The 20,950-nt window shown below is 40.4% G+C and overlaps 1 protein-coding gene across 1 annotated transcript in view; it reads left to right on the top strand.

Moving 5' to 3' along the window:
• Positions 1–2,590: 2,590 nt before the first annotated feature.
• Positions 2,591–20,950, top strand: part of AP3B1 (adaptor related protein complex 3 subunit beta 1) — a 254,331-nt gene continuing 235,971 nt past the window's right edge. Inside the window, exon 1 of the mRNA XM_058567328.1 lies at positions 2,591–2,825. Coding sequence (XP_058423311.1) covers positions 2,698–2,825 — 128 coding nt within the window. The 5' untranslated portion in view covers positions 2,591–2,697. The remainder of the gene's footprint in view (positions 2,826–20,950) is intronic.

Here is a 20,950-nt window from a genome sequence, read left to right as displayed (position 1 = left end):
GGATATTCAGTAAAGGTGCACATAATCTACAACCAAGAAATTCTACACCCAGGTATCTAAGTCAGATGTTCTCTAGGGAATGTATTTATTAATGTCTTCATTTTACCGACAAAAGAAACCAAAGCCTAGCTTCTTTTACAAGTAAATGTAAAAGTACATTACTTTTACAAGTAAATGGTATCATATGTAAATCACTTATGTGCCTGGTACTTATTAGGCCATCTATTGAGTATATCAATGGTTATCATAATCATTATCATTGTGAATAATCAGCCGGAGGTGAAATTTAATAAATTGATCAATATCAGCATTGACAAACAACACATTTTAGGTGCTCCATCATCGCATCTCTGGAGGGATAGACTAACAGCTGAATGAAAAATCTGCCAAGTTTTGACCAGATTTTGAAGCGTGGAGGATGTTCCCTTCTCTCCCAGCTAGAGTTTTGGTAATGCATGTTTCCACAGTAACAGTGTGGCCTTTATTTTTTAAATTAATTTTTCATATTTTTAATCAAGACTTTATTTTTTTAGAGCAGTTTTAGGTTCACAGTAAAACTGAGAGGAAGGTACAGAGATTTCCCATATACCCCTGCCCCTACACACGCATTGCCTCCCTCATTATCAACATCCTCCACCAGAGTGGTACATTTGTTACCATTGATGAATCTACGTTGACATACCATTATCAGCCAAAATCCATAGTTTACATGTGGGTTCACTATTGGTGGTGTACATGCTCTGGGCTTGGAAAAATGTATAATCACATCACGTTCTGGAAAAAGCAAAACTATGGAGATAGTAAAAAGATGGGTGATTGCCAGTGGTTGGAGAGGGGGTCCAGAGGGATGAATAAGCAGAGCACAGAAGATTTTTAGGGCCTGATGTGGAAAAAGATGTATGGCTTTGACTATGACCAGTGTTGACATAGTTGGAATCATACAGTATGTAGCCTTTTCAGATTGGCTTCTCTCACTTAGTAATATGCATTTAAGATTCCTCTATGTCTTTTCATGGCTTGATAGCTCATTTCTTTTTAGCACTGAATAATATTCCATTGTCTGGATGTACCATAGTTTATTTATCCCTTCCCCTACTGAAGGATAGGTGCTTGGTTGCTTCCAAGTTTTGGTAATTATGAATAAACACCCACATGCAGGGGCCAGGCTGGTGGCATAGTGGTTAAGTTCATGCGCTCCCCTCTGGCCACCCCAGTTCGCAGGTTCCGATCGCCAGCACGGACCTATGGACCGCTTATCAAGCCATGCTGTGGCTTGATCCCACATGTAAAACGGAGGAAGATGGTCACAGACGTTAGCTCAGGGCCAGTCTTCCTCAGGAAAAAAAAATCCACATGCAGGTTTTTGTGTGGGCATGTTTTAAACTCCTTTGGGTAAATACCAAGGAGAGCTATTGCTGAATTGTATGGTAAGAGTATTTTTAATTTTTTAAGAAACTGCCAACTTTCTTCTGGTTGTGTCATTTTGCATTCCTACCAGCAACGAATGAGAATTCCTGTTGCTCCACATCCCCACCAGCATTTGGCGTTATCAGTGTTACAAATTTTGGCAATTTTAATTGGTGTGTAGTGGTACCTCGGTTGTTTTCAGTGTGGCCTTTTGAGGAGTTGAGGACCACACTCCGATCCTTGAACACGACCGATCCTTCTCTTAGAGGCGCTGGGCCCCCAGGTTGCGTTTCACTAGACCCCTGACAGTTTCTGGCTTCCGGGGCTCTGAGTTTCAACGCCTGCCTAGAGGGGAAGAAACAGGGAAACGGTAGGGAAGGCGGAGAAATCCGCCGGAGAGGGCTGGCTGGGGGAAGTTAAGCCTGGAAAGAGACTTTCCCAAGTGCTGCTCTGGGGCCAGGCAGCATTCCGCGGCAGCTCCCTAGTAGATGTGAGTGCCACCACGGGCAAAGTAAGAAGGAAAGAGGTGCCCAGATGACAGACTACTTCTGGCGCCTGAGGTGGCTCTGTTTTATTTTATTTTTGGCAGCCAGGGGCCAGTAGGAAGCAATCCCTTAACTCCAAGGAACTGCTGGTCCCTGGATTTTCCTTCAAAGCTCACTAGAATGATCACGTCTGGGCGGATCCTCAAAGGCACAGTCTGGAGAGGTTTCCTTAACGTGTAGAGGTCTGGGACAAAGGTTGAAAGTAAGGCCACGCTGGCTGGAGGGAGAGGAGCAGAAACCAGCCTGAAAGGAAAAGCGATCATGACGGGTTTAGGAAAGTTGATCTGGGGTGTTAAATGGCGTTTCAGGAGAAATCTGAAAGCTATTGGTTTACAGCAGGAGTCAAGCAAAGACGTGCCCTGGCTCGGGGAACCTCCTCAAAGGATCAGCATGGATATAATGGGTCGCTCTGTACAGACAGACTGTAAAAGCGGAGAGCCCAGTCTTCCGCACGCCCGCGGCCTCCCTGCGGCACAGCCGGGTCAGAGCCTCTCAGCGTCCTCAAAAACCCGGAGAGGGGAAATCCAGGCGGGCCCTGGAGCTGCCGGGGTGGGCTCCGGCCAGCGCGCACACTGGGCATGCGCAGGGGGTGGGCCGCCGGGTTGGCTTCGGGAGCCGTGACGAGTCCGGAAGCGCCTGCGCGCGCCCCTCCGCGCGAGAGCTAGTTTTGTTCCGCGTCCTGCGGCCGGGAGCCTTCGGAGACAACCTCGGCAGCACCGAGCCGGCGCCCGCCAGCACCGCGGCGATGTCCAGCAACAGCTTCGCCTACAACGAGCAGTCCGGAGGAGGGGAGGCGACGGAGCTGGGGCAGGAGGCCACCTCGACCATTTCCCCCTCCGGCGCCTTCGGCCTCTTTAGCAGCGATTTGAAGAAGTGAGGAGAAAGGTTTGGGGTGCGAGGAGGGCCTGAGGAGCGAGGGACCCCGGGGGAGCGGGCGCCGGGCTCGGGCTCCCGGCGAGGCGGGGTCGTCCGGAGCCGGCACCCGCGCCGGGCGGTAGCGTTTCCCGCAGGTGGGCGCGGTGGGGTCAGTGGGAGCGGTGGGAGTTGTTGGGGAGTCTCGGGTGAGGGTGTGTAGGGGTCGCTAGTAGTTCTCAAACTTGAGTGAGAAAAGAGCCATCTGGAGAGCTTAGGTCCCAGCCCCAAAGACTCTCCTCTGACTGAGTGGGTCTGGGCCGGGGCACGGGAATCTGACTCCTGAACACAGTTGTAGCCAGTTCAATGTTTGCTGGGTCACACTCGGGGAAATTCGTATATAAGGGTGAAAGGAGTGTTTGGACAGTTGAGAGGGCGAGTTAGAGCGTGAGTGTTGCTGATGGGAGACCTTTCTGCGACCCCGGAGTGTAGGGGCCTGGAGGTGTTGTAGGCGCTTTATGAATGGACAGATGGAAAACGATGTATGGCTGTGACTGTGACGAGTGCTGTTGAGGTGACCGAGCAGGTTGGATTTAAAATAAAAACGGCTAACGTTTCTTGAGTGCTTGTGCGTTTGTGCAGACTACTTTACATTTATCTCAGTCAGTCCGTCTAACAACCCTGTGGCGTGTTACCAGATACTTCTCTGATCCCGCTTTGCAGATGAGGAATTGAAACACGTATGGGTAACTTGCCCGAGATCACAAAGCTAGAACCCTGCATTGCCTGGATTTGAACCCAGACCTTCTAATCGTAGAGCCCATTCTCTCAAGTACTTGGATACACTACTTACTAGGTCATGAAATTTATGGTACTTTTATTAGAGAATGCATACAACTCATTAAAAGTTTAAAACTTTGAATAGTAGCTGTGGACAGTGTATGACCTTGAAGCTTTAGAAATTAGAAACATTTTGGTCATTGAACTGCAATCTACTGGGGTTGAATAGACACAAGGAGACCCCTGTTCTGGAAGTGGTCACTTAATCTCTCTTGAACCTACATTCTCTCGTTTATAAAATGGTGATATTTCTTGCCTTTTTTAAAAAAACTAAATGAGAAAATATACGTGAAAAACTTAAAGCTTATTCTGTTCCTCTGCTCTAAATTTTTTAAATAATTTTTTATTTATTTTTATTTTTTTCCCCCAAAGCCCCAGTAGATAGTTGTATGTCATAGTTGCACATCTTTCTAGTTGCTGTATGTGGGACGCGGCCTCAGCATGGCCGGAGAAGCGGTGCGTTGGTGCGCCCCCGGGATCCGAACCCAGGCCGCCAGCAGCGGAGTGTGCTAAGCCACGGGGCCGGCCCCTAAATTTTTTTTATTGAAATATAATTAACGTATCACATTTTTGTGACCAACATCATGATTTGGTATTTATGTTATTGGGAAATGATCACCACAGTAAGTCTAGTTAACATCAGTTGCCATATGTAGTTGCAATTACTTTTTCTTGTGATGAGGACTTTTAAGATCTACTCTCCTAGCAATTTTCAAACATACAATACAGTATTATTAACTATAGTCTCTGTGCTGTACATTACATCCCCGAGACTTATTTTATTATGTATTTTATAACTAGAAGTTTGTACCTTATGACCCCCTCCACCCATTTCGCCCACGCTCTGCTCTAATTTTTGATGATTTACTTTGAAATAGTTTCAAGTGTACAAAAAAGTTGCAAGAATAGTACAGAGAACTATCTCTTGTGCAGATTCACCAATTTTTAAAAATTTGCTACATTGTTTTCTTTCTCTCTCTTTCTCCATACACACAGACACATACACACATTTATATTACTGTGTTTTCTGATCCATTGGAGAATAAGTTGTATACATGATGTCCTTTTACTCTTAATACCTTAGTGTGTATCTTTTAAGAACAGGGATATTCTCTTAACAACCATAGTACTGTTATAGTCAAGAAATTTAATATCAGTACAATCTACAGTCTATAATCCAGTGTTGTCATTTGTCCCAATAAAAAAAATATTTTTTAGCATTTTTTTCCTCTAGATCCTAGTCCAGGATCTAGTCCAGGATCATGTATTTCATTTAGTTGTCATATCTCTTTAATCTCCTTTAATGTGGAATAGTTCCTTAGCCTTTATCTTTTGCTACGTTGACATGTTTGACGAATACACGTCATTTATTGTATAGCATGCTAATCAGTTTGGGTTTGCTGGTGTTTCCTCATGTTTTGATTCATGTTACGTATCCCTGGTCAGAATACTACCGTAGGTGATATGGCCTTCTCTGACTATTGCGTACAGAGTCATAGGATGCCCATCTTCATGGTGTTAATTTTCCCAAAGGGTTGTTCATTATTTCTTTTTTTAAAATAATCTTTCTCTGGGGGCACCTTTTGAGACCATGCAGATGTCTTGCTCCTCGTTAGATTCATCACCCCCTATATTTAGCAACCACTGATGAATCTCCTGAACCAGTCTTGCCCACAATGGCTGCAAAATGGTGATGTTCCATCTCTTTGACTCCTTCCACCGTTCTGCTCTGTGGCCTCTTGTTCTAAGCTGTGTGTCCTTTCATCCTCCACTAACCATCTCAAGGATGCCTGATCACTCCCTAGTCACAGGATTATTGATGATTTTTGTTTTCCGAATTTAATCTTATTTATCAATCTTCTTTATCCCCTCCCCCCTTTAAACAAAACCAGAATTAGGGAGTTTTAGATGAAAGCAGATCCTATATATCATTTATTGGTTAATCAAGCCTGTGTATTATTGGCTTCAAGATTTTCAGTTTCTCCATTTAAAATGAAAAGAACTGAGTTTTGGGTATTCCCTTCTTTGGGCATTGTTGTAAACTTTTACTGCTTTAGATTTTTTCTAAATTATTTTCCTTCTTTGTCTTAAACAAAGCTCTTCTTTTTTTGTGTGTGTGTGAGGAAGATCAGCCCTGAGCTAACATCTGTCGCCAATCTCCTCTTTTTGCTGAGCAAGACTGGCCCTGGACTAACATCTGTGCCCATCTTCCTCCACTTTGTATGGGATGCTGCCATAGCACGGCTTGACAAGTGGCGCGTCTCTGTGCACCTGAGATCCGAACCTGCGAACCCCAGGCTACTGCAGCGGAGCACACGCACTTAGCCGCTATGCCACCCAGCCGGCCCCAAAAGAAGCTCTTCTTTTATCTTAACCAATTTGGCTGTGTGTGTATAATTAAAAAATAATTCTATTTCTGGGGGCCGGCCCGGTGGTATAGTGGTTAAGTTCCTGGGCTCTGCTTCCTCGGCCTGGGGTCCACAGGTTTGGATCCCGGGCATAGACCTACGCACCGCTTATCAAGCCATGCTGTGGCAGGCGTCCCACATATAAAGTAGAGGAAGATGGGCACAGATGTTGTTAGCCCAAGGCCAATCTTCCCCCAGAAAAAAAAAATTATATTTCTGGATTAAACATTTCATTAGGAATTAATTTCTAGAAAGAAATAGACAAGACTAATTTTTCTTAGAAATAGTAAAACTGCTAAATTTCTGAATCTCTTTTATTTTTTTTTGGTGAGGAAGATCAGCCCTGAGCTAACATCCATGCTAATCCTCCTCTTTTTGCTGAGGAAGACTGGCTCTGACCTAACATCTATTGCCAATCCTCCTCCTTTTTCTCCCCAAAGCCCCGGTAGATAGTTGTATGTCATAGTTGCACATCCTTCTAGTTGCTGTATGTGGGACGCGGCCTCAGCATGGCCGGAGAAGCGGTGCCTCGGTGTGTGCCCGGGATCCGAACCCAGGCCGCCAGTAGCGGAGCGCGCGCACTTAACTGCTAAGCCACGGGGCCGGCCCCTGAATCTCTTTTCTTTTGAGAGTATCACAGTGTATTAGAAAGAGCATTGGACCTCAAGTGAGAAGACCTGGATTTAAGTTAATGTTTTCCACTTGTAGAAGTGTTTTCTTGTTCAAGTTGCTTGATCTCTTCAAACTTCAGTGTCTTTATTTCTAGAAAGAGTATGATAATACTTGCCTATTTGGTGAGGTTCTCATAGGGCAGTATAATTGAAAATGATTTTAGTACTATTTGGAAAAGTTGTGAAAGCTTCACTGAGGTGGTGACATTTTAGATCTTAAAGCCTTAGGTTTTCACCAGGTGGAGGAAAGGGAAGTTCTTCAGGCAAAGTATGTGGAAACCAGGGGAGTTGCAAAAGAAAATGCATCTTCAGATGAGATATAGATTTAGGCATCAACATTTAGAGTTGGCAGCAATTAAAGCAGGGGAATGGATGAAATCACCCAGGGAGAGCTTTTCTTGGTAGAAGAGAAGGCAGTTTAGACAAAACCCTAGGGAACACCAACATTTAAGGTGTGAATGGAAGAAGAACTAGGGAAGAGACAGTGCTCGGAGGAGTAGGGAACCAGAAGGATAAAAAAAAAAAGGGAAGCTAAGAGGGAAGTTAGTAAGCTATGGTCAGCTATGTTTGGCGTTGCAGAGTGAGGGCAAATAGAATGAAGGCTGAGAAGAGGCCCGTTGGGTTTAACAATTAAAAGGTGAAGTCCCTTATGAAATTGGGGTGGACTTTTCACTTGTTTAGATTGGCAGAGCTAATTTAGACCAAAACAGAGTGCTGCATGCTCTCCTGTAGTCCTACTGCATCAAATAGTAGGATGTAGTCAATGCTGCATCAGTGTATTTGCATTGCAAATTAAATTTTATTAATTGTCATGTTTGCAACATCAGACATGAAAATTTCATTGCATAGAACCATTTAACCTTTAATATCAGTGTTTCTCAGTGGAGTCCACTAGGAAGATTACATGGGTCTGTGGTCTGTATGCAATTACAACCAATCTGACTTGATCTCTGCTACTTGTTTTTTTTTTTCAAGAAAGCATATAGAAGTGCAGCTGAAGGAGAGTAACCTTTTATAGGGATGTTCTTAAGTTTACTTTAGTAAAAATAAAGATAAACCAGTCCCAGATGTCAGTTCTTTATTAATAGTAACACATTATTTTGGACATACCTCAGAGTCATTGTGTCTCAATAGGAGGTTCTAAACTTTTTTCTGTGATTGTTTCCATTTTTTATTTATAATATTTAATTTTAATAGGGGTCTATACCATATTTTTGTTATTTTTCATTTAACAGTTTTTAATAGTTCCAGTTGTTTGAAGCTTGCTCTGCTTTCTTTTCACTTGTCCTCGTGTTTCTCATTGATACCTTATGTCGTTCAGTCATTCTGTATTCTCAGGTTATGTAGTGACTCAATGAAAATTTGTAGAACATTGTATAAAGGAACCTTTTTTGCACACTTTCTAATATTGGTATAATTTATTTGAAGGTGCCTAGCAAAGTGTTTGGCTCATAATTTTACTTAGTAAATATTTTTGGGTCCTTTATTCAATCAAATGATTCAGAATCTACTGACATTTACTGTCTCTGTAGCCAGTGTAGTTAAAAAATAAAGCATGACTGATTCAGTGGACCTTATGCAGAAGGAAAACCTGGTCTGGTATCCCTATTGTATTGTATTATACTGATGGATTATTGTATCCCCCTGAAGTTAATTATATATAGGTCTGGAACAACCATTTTCTTCACGGCATTATTGAGTCTTTGCTGTGGTTAAGGTTAATTGACTTGGAATTGTCACATAGGTATTGAGTGAACTTTACAATCAGGATTTTTTGTCTCTCTTCCATTCTTCAAAGGCATCTTTATTTGCATATTTGGGATTATTCCATATGTATAGTTCATTCTTCTGTGTTCTCAGCGTAAACATAGAAAACAATGATAAGATCTTTATCTTACCTGTAAGAAACTTAGAATTTAGTTCTTGAGATAAGGCTAATGTGAGCTAACAGTCAGTAATACAAGTATATAGTTAATGTTAAATTGTGTAATAATTCTCAACTTTTCAGTGTGATATACCTACCAAAAGGTATTTATTATAAGCCTTTATTTATGTAAACAGTCCTTTACTACTGAAGAAAATGGAAATGCTGGAACTTTGAAATGTCAAACACATTTTAGCTTGAGATGCTGCAAGTGTTGGAGCCCTGAGTCGTTAGCATATTATGAAGAGGCGCAGGCTCCTCGTTGTGAATTCCTGTCTCTTGTGCTCAGGAGTCCAGGGTTGCAGTTATGAAGATACACTCCACTAATGATTTCTGTAGCATGCTATGGTCCTTCTCATCATCCTCAAGTTCTGAAGATTTGAATCCCTTGAGTCCATATAACTCCAGTTTGGTAACTGATCTATCTTGTTAATTCTGCTTAGATGGTTGAAATTTGTGGTCACTAGATCTAGTTCTGGAGATGTTAACAACATAGTTGCCCTGCTATATATGTAAATTGGATCTTTTTTTATTTACAAAGGGCATAGAAAATATTAGGCAATTTCAATGTTTTATTGATTTTTCACTAAGTAAATGTCATTTGTTCCAAGATGGCTATTGACCAAAGAAGAAACTGTATAATGGTATCTGCAGTTCATTCCGAGCTAGATGAACTGGTTGTTTTTGTCTTTGCATAAATAAGGCTGCTGGTTTTACAAAGGGCCAGCTACTCAAGTTTTTTGTCACTTCACTGGTGCAGTAGGGTTCCTATAATTTAATTCTTGAAATATACTTCAAATTATTACTACATTGAACAAAAAATTGATGAAATACTGCCTGTAAGCAGAGTCGTACTTTCCAACAGATTATAAAAATTTTCCATTTTATTTACTTACCTTGCATTTCTACTTGGAGGAGAGTCAGTTCTGACTTATACAATTTATCTAAAGAAATATTCAGCCAAGAAAATACTCATCCTTTGATATAGGATATGTTTTTTTAAGATCATTGATCTGGTGAAATCCAAGGAGAAAATCTGGAATACTTAAATTTCAAGGCTTACCATTAAATCCCAGGATATGAGATATTACATTATTTCTAAAAAGATTGGGAATTTAGAGCAACATTACTAAAACTGAATGATGAAAACAAGCAGAAAAGCAGACAGATGGTTAGTTGAAATGTTCTTTTTTACTGCATGAAAAGTTACGAACACTCATGGAATGACAAATGTATTACAGTGAAATAATTTGACAGTATTGCAGTTGTGTATATAAATGAACTACTGACAAAAACAAATTGCCTGCAGTCCAAATTCAAAATTTAAAGCGAAGAGCCCAAAGTAGAATAATCAAGAAGGAAATGATTTTCCTATATTTCATATTATCATGAATAACGTTCGTTGGCTTGTGTATTTCGGGAAGAGTTATTTAGCGCATCGGCTGGAAAGAGTTCATAGATCCAGAAGTGAATAATTTGTAGTCAATGTCTGCTTATTGATAGGCTGATTATTTGTATTGCTGATAGGAACCGACCTAATTAGAAGGCCAGTGTCTTTAATCCCTCAGCTGAGTGAGTTGGCATGGCAGCTGGACAAGGGAGAGACTCATGAATAAAGGCTGGTTTCAAAACCATGGGTTGACAGAGCTACACATCACCCAGCCTTACTCTAGGAATGGGTTTTCTCAGTTTCTTGAAGTCTAGGTTAAGAGTGAGGTCATGAGGGATGAGGGGGAAGTTAGTACTATGAGGGCAGATAGCTAAGAGGGCAGATAGCTAAGGGCAGAGTGGAAGGTGCAGGCCAGAATGTGTAGGGCCTTCTAAGAGCTTTGGATTTTACTTTGAATGAGAAGAGAAGCCCTTGGAGGGTTTTGAAGAGAATGGGTATTTGGAAGTCCGTAACTATTAATTGCCTCTTATATGCAAGATATATTTCCTGCTTCAAAAATGTTATAGTCTGTGGAGTACTTGGGACCTGTTTCTTCATTTCTAGTGTTTTTTTTTTCAATAACTTAAAAAAGTTATAGAGGTAATTTATTGATTCAGCAAATATGAGTGCCTTCTGTATGCTAGGCATTGTTGTTGATGTTGAGAATTAAGCAGTGGACAAGATGCCTGCTCTCATGGAGCATATATTCTAGTGGAAAGAAGATAGGTAATAAACAAGTCAGTATATGGTCCATCAGTTGGTGACAAGGAGAAAAATAAAGCAGCGAAAGAGGATAGAGAGGGTGGGGATTGGGTTGGAGTTGGAAATAGCAGGATCAGGAAAAGATCCTTGAGAATTTGTTAATGGAGCACATACCTGAAGGAGGTGAGGGAGTGACATGCAGATGTACGGAATAGCAAGTGCTCAGGCCCTGAGGCAGGAGAATTGCTGATCTATGTGAGGATCAACAAAGAAACCAGTATGGCTGGAGTAGAGGGAATGAAGAGGAGGGGGAAGTTGTAGATGAGAAGGTCAGAGAGGTCAGGTGCCAGATCCTGCAGGGCTTTGTAAATCACTGTAAGGACCGTGATTTTACTCTTAGCGGGAAGGGAAGCCATTGGAGGGTTTTGAACATAGGAGTGAGATGATCCAATTTACCTTTTAAATGGATCGCTTTGCTTCCTGAACTAGGAATAGACAGCAGATCTGAGGCAGGGAGACCAGCAAGGAGGCTGTTGTACTAACCCAGGCAAGAGAAGATGATGACTAAATTAGATTGGTGGTGGTGGAGAGGAGGGGTTGAGTTCTGGATACATTTTGAAGGTAGAGCCAATGAGATTTGTGATGGTTGCATGTGGTATGTGAGAGAAAAAGATATCAAGGATGGGCACAAGGTTTTTTGCCTAAATTGCAGAAAGTTTGGAATTGCTGTCAACTGAAATGAAGAAGATTGCATGAAGAGGAATTTTTTAAAGGGAGAAGGGGATCAAGAGCTTGAGAATGTTAAGTTTGAGATGTGTGTAAGGCATCCAAGTGGAGATATTAAATAGGCAGCTGGACATATGAATCTGGAGCTTAGGGGAGGAGTCAGGCTAGAGAGAAAAATTTGGGAGACTTGAGATTATAAATGGTATTAAATATCATGGATTGGATGAGACACCAAGGGAGTGAGTTGAGAAAGAGAAGAGATCAGAGTACTAAGCCCTGGGGCAGTCGTGGAGGAATTGTGTCATTTAGTAGGAATCTGGTCAGGTAAGATGATTACTGACCAGCGGGTTTTGGATTTGTCAACGTGGAGGACTTTGGTGACCTTGATAAGCAGTTTAGTGCAGTGGTGGGGCTGAAAGCCTGACTGGAGTGGGTGCAAGGGAAGTGCTGCCTGGAAGGGAATGTTAGGTCAAGGGATTTTTTCTTTTTTTTTTTTGAGATGGGAGAAACTTTATCATCTTGTTTGCTGATGGAACCATCTGATGAAGAGGAGGGAAAATTGATGATACACCAGAGAGGAGAGAATCACTGGACTGATATCCTCTTTTCCTTGTAGAAAATTTAGCAAATACAAATTAGTTAAAAAACAACAATCCTAATTTCAACACCCAGAGAGAATCAGTTAACATGATATAGATCATCTAGTCTTCTTTCTTTTCCATAATATGTGCTATGTATTTTTAAAGCAAAGCTATATGCCTTTATAGTGTAATAAGGCATTATAATTTGCTCTTTTCATTTATAATATATGGAGCCTGTTCATTTCTTAAGGTGATAGTCCTTTTGGGACAAATTGTAACTAAGTCACTATCTTGAAAGAGCTACTAAACTGTTAGAAAAGTAAACAACTCTGGTATACAAATGAAGTTATATAATTAGCTCCACTAAAAGTTTTAAATAGTATCTTGCATAGAGTGGGACCTCATTAGTTATTAACTACATAAATAAAAGGAATAACCTAACAAAAGAATCAATTCTGATGATGTTAGGTGGTCGCACCGACCAGGGCTTTCCACACATACCTGTGTATACCAGGCAGAGGAAATAGCATATACATAGGTTTAGAGCTGTGCTGTTCAATACAGTAGCCACTAGCCGAAGGTAACTATTTTAATTTAATGTAATTAAAATGAAAAAATTCAGTTTCTGAGTCACGCTAGCCACATTTTTTTGTGCTCAGTGTAGCTAGCTGTTACTATATTGGATAGTGCAGGTAAAGGATATTTTCATTACCACAGAACATTCTATTGGACAGTGCTGGTTTAAAGGTAAGGATTTAGAGCTCATTTAGGGAAGAGGAAAAGGTTCAGTATGGCTGGAGCACAGAGTTGGAGGGAAATGAGGGACTGGTGAAAGATGGTTGATAGGTAATCAGGGTCCATATTACGAAGGGTCTTGTATACCATGCTCAGAAATTTGAATTTTATCTTGAAGGTTTGCATAGTAAGAAGCTACCAAAAGATTTTAAGTAGAGGAGCAACATAATGAGATTTACATTTTAGAAAGATCACCCTCACTGCACCCTAGGTGTTTGGATTGGCCAACTATGTGAATGGTGCAAGTCTTCTGTGATATTGCAGACACAGAAGTAGAGCAAGTTTGGAGTGAGGAGGGGAAGTGTTGAGTTCCATTTTGGACCTGTTGAGTTTGAGATGCTAGTTGGGCATCCGTTAAGCAGTTAGATACATGAACGTGACGCTCAGGAGAGATACCTGGGCTGGATTTGGAAGTCATCAGTTGATAGATGATTTTGGAAGCGATTGAAGGGAAGATGTGTGGGATGTGAGGAGAAGGCCAAGGAGGAATCTCAGTAAAGTCCACGTTGAAGGGAGTGGGAGAATTGGAGCTCTCTCAGAAGACCAAGAAGAGAGAATGAAGTGTGGGGAAACCCTCGAAGTTGATTGTAGAAACAGCTTTTGCATTGTGTTTAAGATTTAGGAAAAGGGGCGGACCTGGTTCTTCTGTAGGAGGAAGATGGCAGGTAAATTGTTCTTTGTGGTTTGTTGAGGCAGTATGGCATAATGCTTAAACACACCCACTCTGGATCCACTCTGCCTGGGTGTGAAAACTTGTCACAGAGCTAAGAAGTGGTACTTGGGCAGGTTACTTTACCACTCCATGCCCTTGGTTTCCTCATCTGTAAAATGGGATGAGGATGATAGGGATGATATTTCCTACACTCACTGAATTGAATTATTGTGAGGATTAAAAGATTTAACAAATATGTAAACAGTTAACAGTGCGTGATACATAATAAGCACAATAATTATTATTACTATTGTAACACCGTTAAGATCAATTGAGCTTTTTTTAAAGTTTTGTTTTTAAAACAATGTACTTTTTTATCTGTTAAAATTTTAGAATCATTGTTAATTTTCACATTAACTCCTGCTTTATGTTTTTAATTTTCAAATTATCGTTAGATTTCACATGATTATTTTTCTGAATTGGATTTCACAAGCATTTGTAACAACTAAATCATATAAAGTATCTTTAATGTACACCATATAAAAATAAATGAAGTTAATAAGCACTAGGTTAATTCTGTGTGTTTATCAAGGATTTGGGAATAATGATCTTATAGTATAAGGGAGTAAATAGTGTATTTGTTTAGACTTTTCTATGTAATGCTCAGTCTTGATGGCAGGTATTCTGTTGCTTTAAAGCTGTCTAGTCTTAAAGAAGGAGCTCATTTCTCATTTTCCTAAAAGAAGAGGGCCTTATGTATGTTTTGCTTTAACAGAAATCAAAGGAAGAGAGTGTTTCAGGGAGTTAAGTGGTCAGAACTTAACTAGCTGCTGGTGAGCAGCCCAGTAAAATAAGTAGTGTCAGAAGTAGTGTTTCTTTGATTCAGTGACAAGGCAGTTGTTGGTGACCATGGTGGTGGTGACAGCAGCGTTAGGGGAAATCAGATTGCCGTGGATTGAAGCATGCGTGACAGGTGAGTAGAGGAAGACCTCTTCTCTAAAGAACTTTGGCTTCAGGGGGAGGGGAAAGGATGGAATTGTAGGGACACAAGGAGTCTAAGGAGCTTCTGGTTTTTTTTTTTTTTTTTTTGGTGAGGAAGATTAGCCCTGAGCTAATGTCTGTTGCCAATCCTCCTCTTTTTTGCTGAGGAAGATTTGCCCTGGGCTAACATCCGTGCTCATCTTCCTCTGCTTTATATGGGACACTGCCACAGCATGGCTTGACAAGCGGTGCGTTGGTCCGCGCCCGGGATCCGAACCTGTGAACCCCAGGGCAGCTGAAGCGGAGCGTGTGAACTTAACCACTTTGCCGCCGGTCCGGCCCCAGGAAGTTCTGTTTCAAGAGTTGGAGAGAGCTGAGAATGCTTAAATGCTCGTTGAAAGGAGGCAACAGAGAAGGGTGTCGGAAAATAGAGATCTAGGACACAACAGAGAAAAGGAGGAAGGGATGGATTTGGAGGCTGGGAAGTTTATAGTCTTCTGTTAATGAGGGAAAAATGGTTAGATCATCTGATGAGAGTGGGAGAGGGACGCGGAAGGGGTAGAAGTTTGCGAAGAGGTCTGAAGTAGCTGCTAGAGACGATGGAAAGGCCCCCTGAGAGGAACCAGGAAGGCTTGCCGGGTGATATTGAGGGCTTGCCTAGTTCAGGTTAGAGACCATTGATTGTATTGTCAGCAGTCTGATCTTTTTCTCCAGCAGTGCTCAGCAGTCCTTGCATAGATTTGAAGAAAATGGTCAGTTCATGATGCAGGATTGAGGTTTTGCTAGATGGGTGTTATGAATGACAGTTTGGCAAGGTGGTTTAGGATATTGGTAAGAAAGATGTGGAAGTAATTAAACATGGTATCTAAGCTGGAGTGGGAAAGAGGTAAAGGTAGCTGGGGCAGATAGGGGCTCAGGGGACCAGAAGTCTCTAAGAAGTCGAAGGAACAGGTGTAGTGGGAGTAATCGAGCGAGAGTGCTAGAAGGGTAGGAGATGGTGACCAGATGCAGAGTTGTATGAATGTAATATTTCAGGGATTGAGTAGTTTTGAATGATGACAGGGTTTGTGTAGGATTTGGGGTATTACTGTGGCTGAACAGCTGAAAGTTGTGTGGAGGTGAGTATCAGTAAAGATGATTAAGCCAAGGAACTTAGAAATCAGGTACTGGATGGGCTTCCAAGTGGATGTTAAAGTCCCTCAGAATAATAGCCAGTGGCTAAAATGTCTTATTGAGTGGAGGAGTGGCAGATGACAACAGCAAGGATGAATAGGGGTCACTAAGCTCAGTGGCGGTTATTTTTGAATATGTTTTTCTGTGTGGATGCATAGAGTCGAGTATCAGAAATAATTATTTCTTCTAAAATCCTCCCTTCCCCGTTTATTTATCAAGAGTGTGAATCATTGATTGTTTCCTTTACACGATGACTGCTAGAAAACTTAAAGCAAAATTTGTGGTCTGCAGCTAGCAAGTGTGTGGAACTTTGTGGTATGTGTTTTGGGTATTAACCTTACTCTTGCCTCTATTGTAATTTCCTTATTTTTTCTTTTCCCCATTAAGTTTCTATAGTCTTGCTATATATTATGAATAGTTGAATATCCTCCTCAAATTAAAGTTGGGGAACAGGGCAGAACATAAATAAATATGCCTAAGTAATTGTGGGAGACAGTAACAGTTACTTTTGTCATTCATCGCTGCTCCCTACAAACCTCCATACCTCCATCACCATAATTGTCAAAGATTTATTGAGTGGCTACTCTGTATAGCCTCAGTTCTTGGCTTGGGGGATACAAACTAACATTAAAATTGTAATAATAGCAGTAATAATACCTTATATTTTGTGGTACTCTTATCTACTCTGTTTTTCTGGCCATTCCCCAATATACCTCAAGAACGCATAAGTCCCCCAGTCTTCCTGGTAACATATTAGTCCTGGAGCTCTTCTGTCCTGCCTACTGAATCTTGGTAATAGAATCAAGTCTAAATTCTGTCTGTTCAAAACCACCAATTGTTTAGACTTGAGCCTCTTTCTTCCCTTCCTTAAACTCCACTCTGCAGAGATCTCCAGACCCCACTTCACCCAGGCCTCTTTTGGCTCAGTTATTTGCACTCAATGCATATAAAACTCTTCCTTTCACTAGTGTTACAGATATGGGCCCCAGCTATTTGAGCAGAAACCATTTCTGGATTGGGTTTGTCTGAATCGCATCAGCTCTAAATGTCTCTTTGTATGGACGGCCTCCACGTAACTCCGTATCCTATTACTCTCCCATTCAGGTACTCTTAGGTTTGCTCTTTATGGATCACATCTTTAATTTTCATAGGACTCCATACCCACATACTTGTACTTTTCCCTTTTTTTTTGAGTCCTCATTATTATCCAAAGTGTGTAATTGCCCAGAGGGTCTCTTAGTTTCCAAAATAGAGAAACAGTTCCCATGTTCTCTGAGCTCATGCAGGCTGTTCCCTCATACTTCCCTGGCTTTGACATCAGCGCTTTTACATTTTTTTTTTTTAGCTCATTCCTTTTCAGGATGGGTTTTTTTTTTTTTTTTGAGGAAGATTGGCCCTGCACTAACATCTATTGCCAATCTTCCTCTCTTTTCTTTTTCCTCCCCGAAGCCCTAGTACATAGTTGTGTGTCATAGTTGTAGAGTTGTAGCTCTTCTATATGATATGGGACGCCGCCTCAGCATGGCTTGATGAGTGGTGAATAGGTCCACGCCCAGGATCCAAACCTGCGAACCCTGGGCCACTGAAGCAGAAGGCAAGAACTTAACTGCTACGCCACTGGGCTGGCCCCTACATTTGTTTTTTGAAAACGGTTTTCCATGGGTCATGTATCCATGAATCCGTTTGCAAAACATTTTCATAAGGACACAATTTGAATAGTGACTTATATTAAGATGCAATGTCTGCTAAATTATAAAAGCCGCTTTAAAAATATATTGACTCAATTATACTCATTTTTTTTCCTTTATGTATTGACATTTTTCAAATAGTGCATATTGAAATAAATTCAAAACATGATCATTACAACATAGCAAATAACTTCATATCTGCCTAACATTATTCAAATTTTAAACTAGTGCTTAATGCATTAAACTTTATTGATGAAAATACTGCATGCACATATTTCATAAAACCAGAGCTAGAAGGGCCTTAGAAAATTTCTCATTGAGGTGTCAGGACACTCACATTAAGAAAAGTTAGTACTTGCTTAGTGTCAAATGGAACAAGGAGTGCAACAGGTTATTGAAGGCGAGAATGATCACTGAAGGCTGGAGCTGCTGGCGAGGTGGACTTTGATTTGGGCCTTGACACAAAGATCAGGAAAGGATGAAGGGTAATTCTTAGCGGGAAAGAACCAAGAGTGAAGGTAAGATATTCTGGCTTTTTTTTTGGCAACAGTGCGTGAACTTGTATGGGTAAAGAGGGGAGTTCTGGAAAGGAGCAGTGGAAAATAAGATTCGAGAGGTAGTTGCTCGAGTGTGAAGGAAATCGGACTTTAACTTCCATTCTAAGAACAGGAGTTAATGATTACAAATGATTACTGTAGTGGTATTTTGGGAAGATTAATCTGACATTGCATGGAGAACAGATTGGAGAAAAGAAACTGGAGACAGGAACCATAAAGGAGATGTTGCAAAAGGCCAAGAGTCATGGGATAATGGTTTGGATTCTGTTGGTGTGAGGGGGTATGAAGAGGAAGGGAATTGTGAACAATGTTAGTAAAGGAGGAGTTGTAGGTCTTAGTTACTCACTAGATTTGGGTGAGAGGAGGAAGGAATCAAGGACTTCAGTTTTAAGCCTAACTAGAAGAACGGTAGGACTAGTGACTGAAATAGGGAAGGGTTGAGAAGACATTTGGGAAGGAGAAAGGACCTTTTCATTGATGATGTTGGACTGGAGTTTAGAGAGATCAGGGCTGTCCATATATATTTGAGACTGTACTGAGGTGAGAGAGTAATCTATAGTTGTCTGTGACTAAATAATTGCATCTTTCATTAGATTTAATCAAATTCTGTCAAAAATCTGTTTTTGAGATACATTTGTGGTTATGGAAAAGGTGAATATAATATTGGCGAAAAAATATTTGGGAATGGGAAAAAAAAAAAACATAGGATCTAAAGAAGAGTAGAGCCAAATACCGTGAGCAGTCAGGTTAGTCAAGGAGTTCAGATGGCTCCTGCACTGGTCATCAAAGGAACGCAGACAGTCTTCCTACTCTCTTTTATGAAAGAATGGTGATAATTGAGGGTACTTTTTGTTATGTTTTTATTTGGCACACTAAAAAGTGGGCAACCCTGTGTTATTACCCAGAATTTTTGTTGAAATTTTACCTAGTTCTTGAAATCCAGAAATCTGTGACACTATTCTGAATATTTGAGCTCACAACCTGCAGGGGCAGTAAGAATTTTACAAACACTTTTATGTACTTTAATGGAATGAAAAGAGATGACTCTTATTTAACATCACATGTTGTAGAAATGCTAGGGTTAATTAAATTAAAGTTAGAAACACATAGTTCTTATAGTTTCTGCCTATCTGACAATAGCAACAATTATAAAATAACATTGGTTTTATCAAGGTGATTGGATACTTGAACATTTCTTTAAAGAGAAAATATGCTTTAGTGCCTGGAAATCAGAGATAGCTTTTGTATACAGACGCATGCACAAACACACGCACACGTGCACACATAGTGCAGTCTGTTCTGGTGCCTTGTACGTTACTTACCAAATTATTTTGGATGCTAGTGACCACAAATGATTTTTTCTTCTTTTCTTTAGCATTCTTAGTTGTTTAAAAACTTTTCATTAATGTAAAAATCATAAAAATTTTCAGTATAATTTGGTCAATAGTGTATATTTTATATTTCAAAAATTTAAAACCACATGTAGAAATAAATTAATCTTTTGAAAATGACAATTAATTGTAGATGACAATAGTTTTTCAACAGATGGCAGCGTTTGAAATAATCATGTGAACTTCAGTGATTTGCACTTTCAGATTCTATTCCTGTCAAGCAGGAATTTGTAGGACGTTTTTTCTGTTTCTCGGCCTACATAGCCTTCATCAGGGAACTTGATGGGGCCATGTGACTTTTTTTTTCAATTGTTGTAAAAAAAAAATACATAACATTAAATTTACCATCTTAATCATTTTTTTTTTAAAGATTTTATTTATTTATTTTTTCCCCCAAAGCTCCAGTACATAGTTGTATGTCATAGCTGCACATCCTTCTAGTTGCTGTATGTGGGATGTGGCCACAGCATGGCCAGAGAAGCGGTGTGTCGGTGCGCCCCGGGATCCGAACCCGGGCCGCCAGCAGCGGAGCGCGTGCACTTAACCACTAAGCCAGGGGGCCGGCCCTACCATCTTAATCATTTTTAAGTGTACAGTTCAGCAGTGTTAAGTATATTTACAGTGTTGTACAACAGATCTCTGGAACTTTTTCATCTTGCAACACTGCCATGTGACTTTTTAAAAACTGAATTTTTTATTGAGATTTTCAAGTGCTTCAGGGACAAAGCTTATCTAAGGTAGAGATTGCATATTGGTTTCCTCAATTCCCTACATAGAAGGCTGATCCAAACTCATTAGATGGAAAACCTGCCTTCTGTGGCCTTGGAAAGTTGTTTTTTCTTTTCAAAAGAATTTAAAAACTAATCCAGCTTTGAGTTGGCATATCTTATTAACACAGTTGTAGAAAACTTATATTTATTCTACTATAGTTTATGAATTTTTTGGAGGAAAATCTAATCCTAATACTCAGACTTGATGCACACACTGGCTCTTTGGCGTATCTGTGTTTGTGCCCATCTGTTCCCGTGGCACCATGCCCATTGTTACAGTGGTGTGCCAATAGCAGTGAGGCATGTGAGCCAACAGAGATGAATGGTTTGGATGGAATGCACCGTTCTGTAATACTAATTAATTTTGAGCTGATGAATCTTCATGAGATAATGTTAACCAAAGACAGTCAAAGTAATGTCAGTGAAAATAAAATTTATTTTGACTTATGCAGAAGTGTATCACAGATGTTTTAGACTACTATTGAGAATAGTTAGAATTAGTGTTTATTATGTTTCCAGTGATCAGTTTTCTTTTCATAAAAATTTTGAGTTTAAGAGGAAAAAAATACAACAATTTTCTTGTGGTAGATTATAGATCAGGGAGGAAGTGGTGTGGCACTGTAGCTTGTGGATTTTATACTTAGAGGATATTCCTTTATAGCTCTTGAAATGTGTGCTTAATATACTTAACTTTATAACAGAAGTTGACAGCAGTGTGGTAAATGGGAAGAATTTTGGATTTCAAAACAAGACTCAAGTTTAATTCCTTGCTTTGCCATTCCCTAGTTCTGTGATGATATACTTAAAAATTAGAATTTCTTATGTTTTGTATCTTTTTCTACTTGTTTATTGTCCTTA

Source organism: Diceros bicornis, chromosome 1 (genome assembly GCF_020826845.1).
Source record: "Diceros bicornis minor isolate mBicDic1 chromosome 1, mDicBic1.mat.cur, whole genome shotgun sequence".
NCBI lineage: Eukaryota > Metazoa > Chordata > Mammalia > Perissodactyla > Rhinocerotidae > Diceros > Diceros bicornis.
This window is presented reverse-complemented; position numbering and strand designations above follow the sequence as displayed.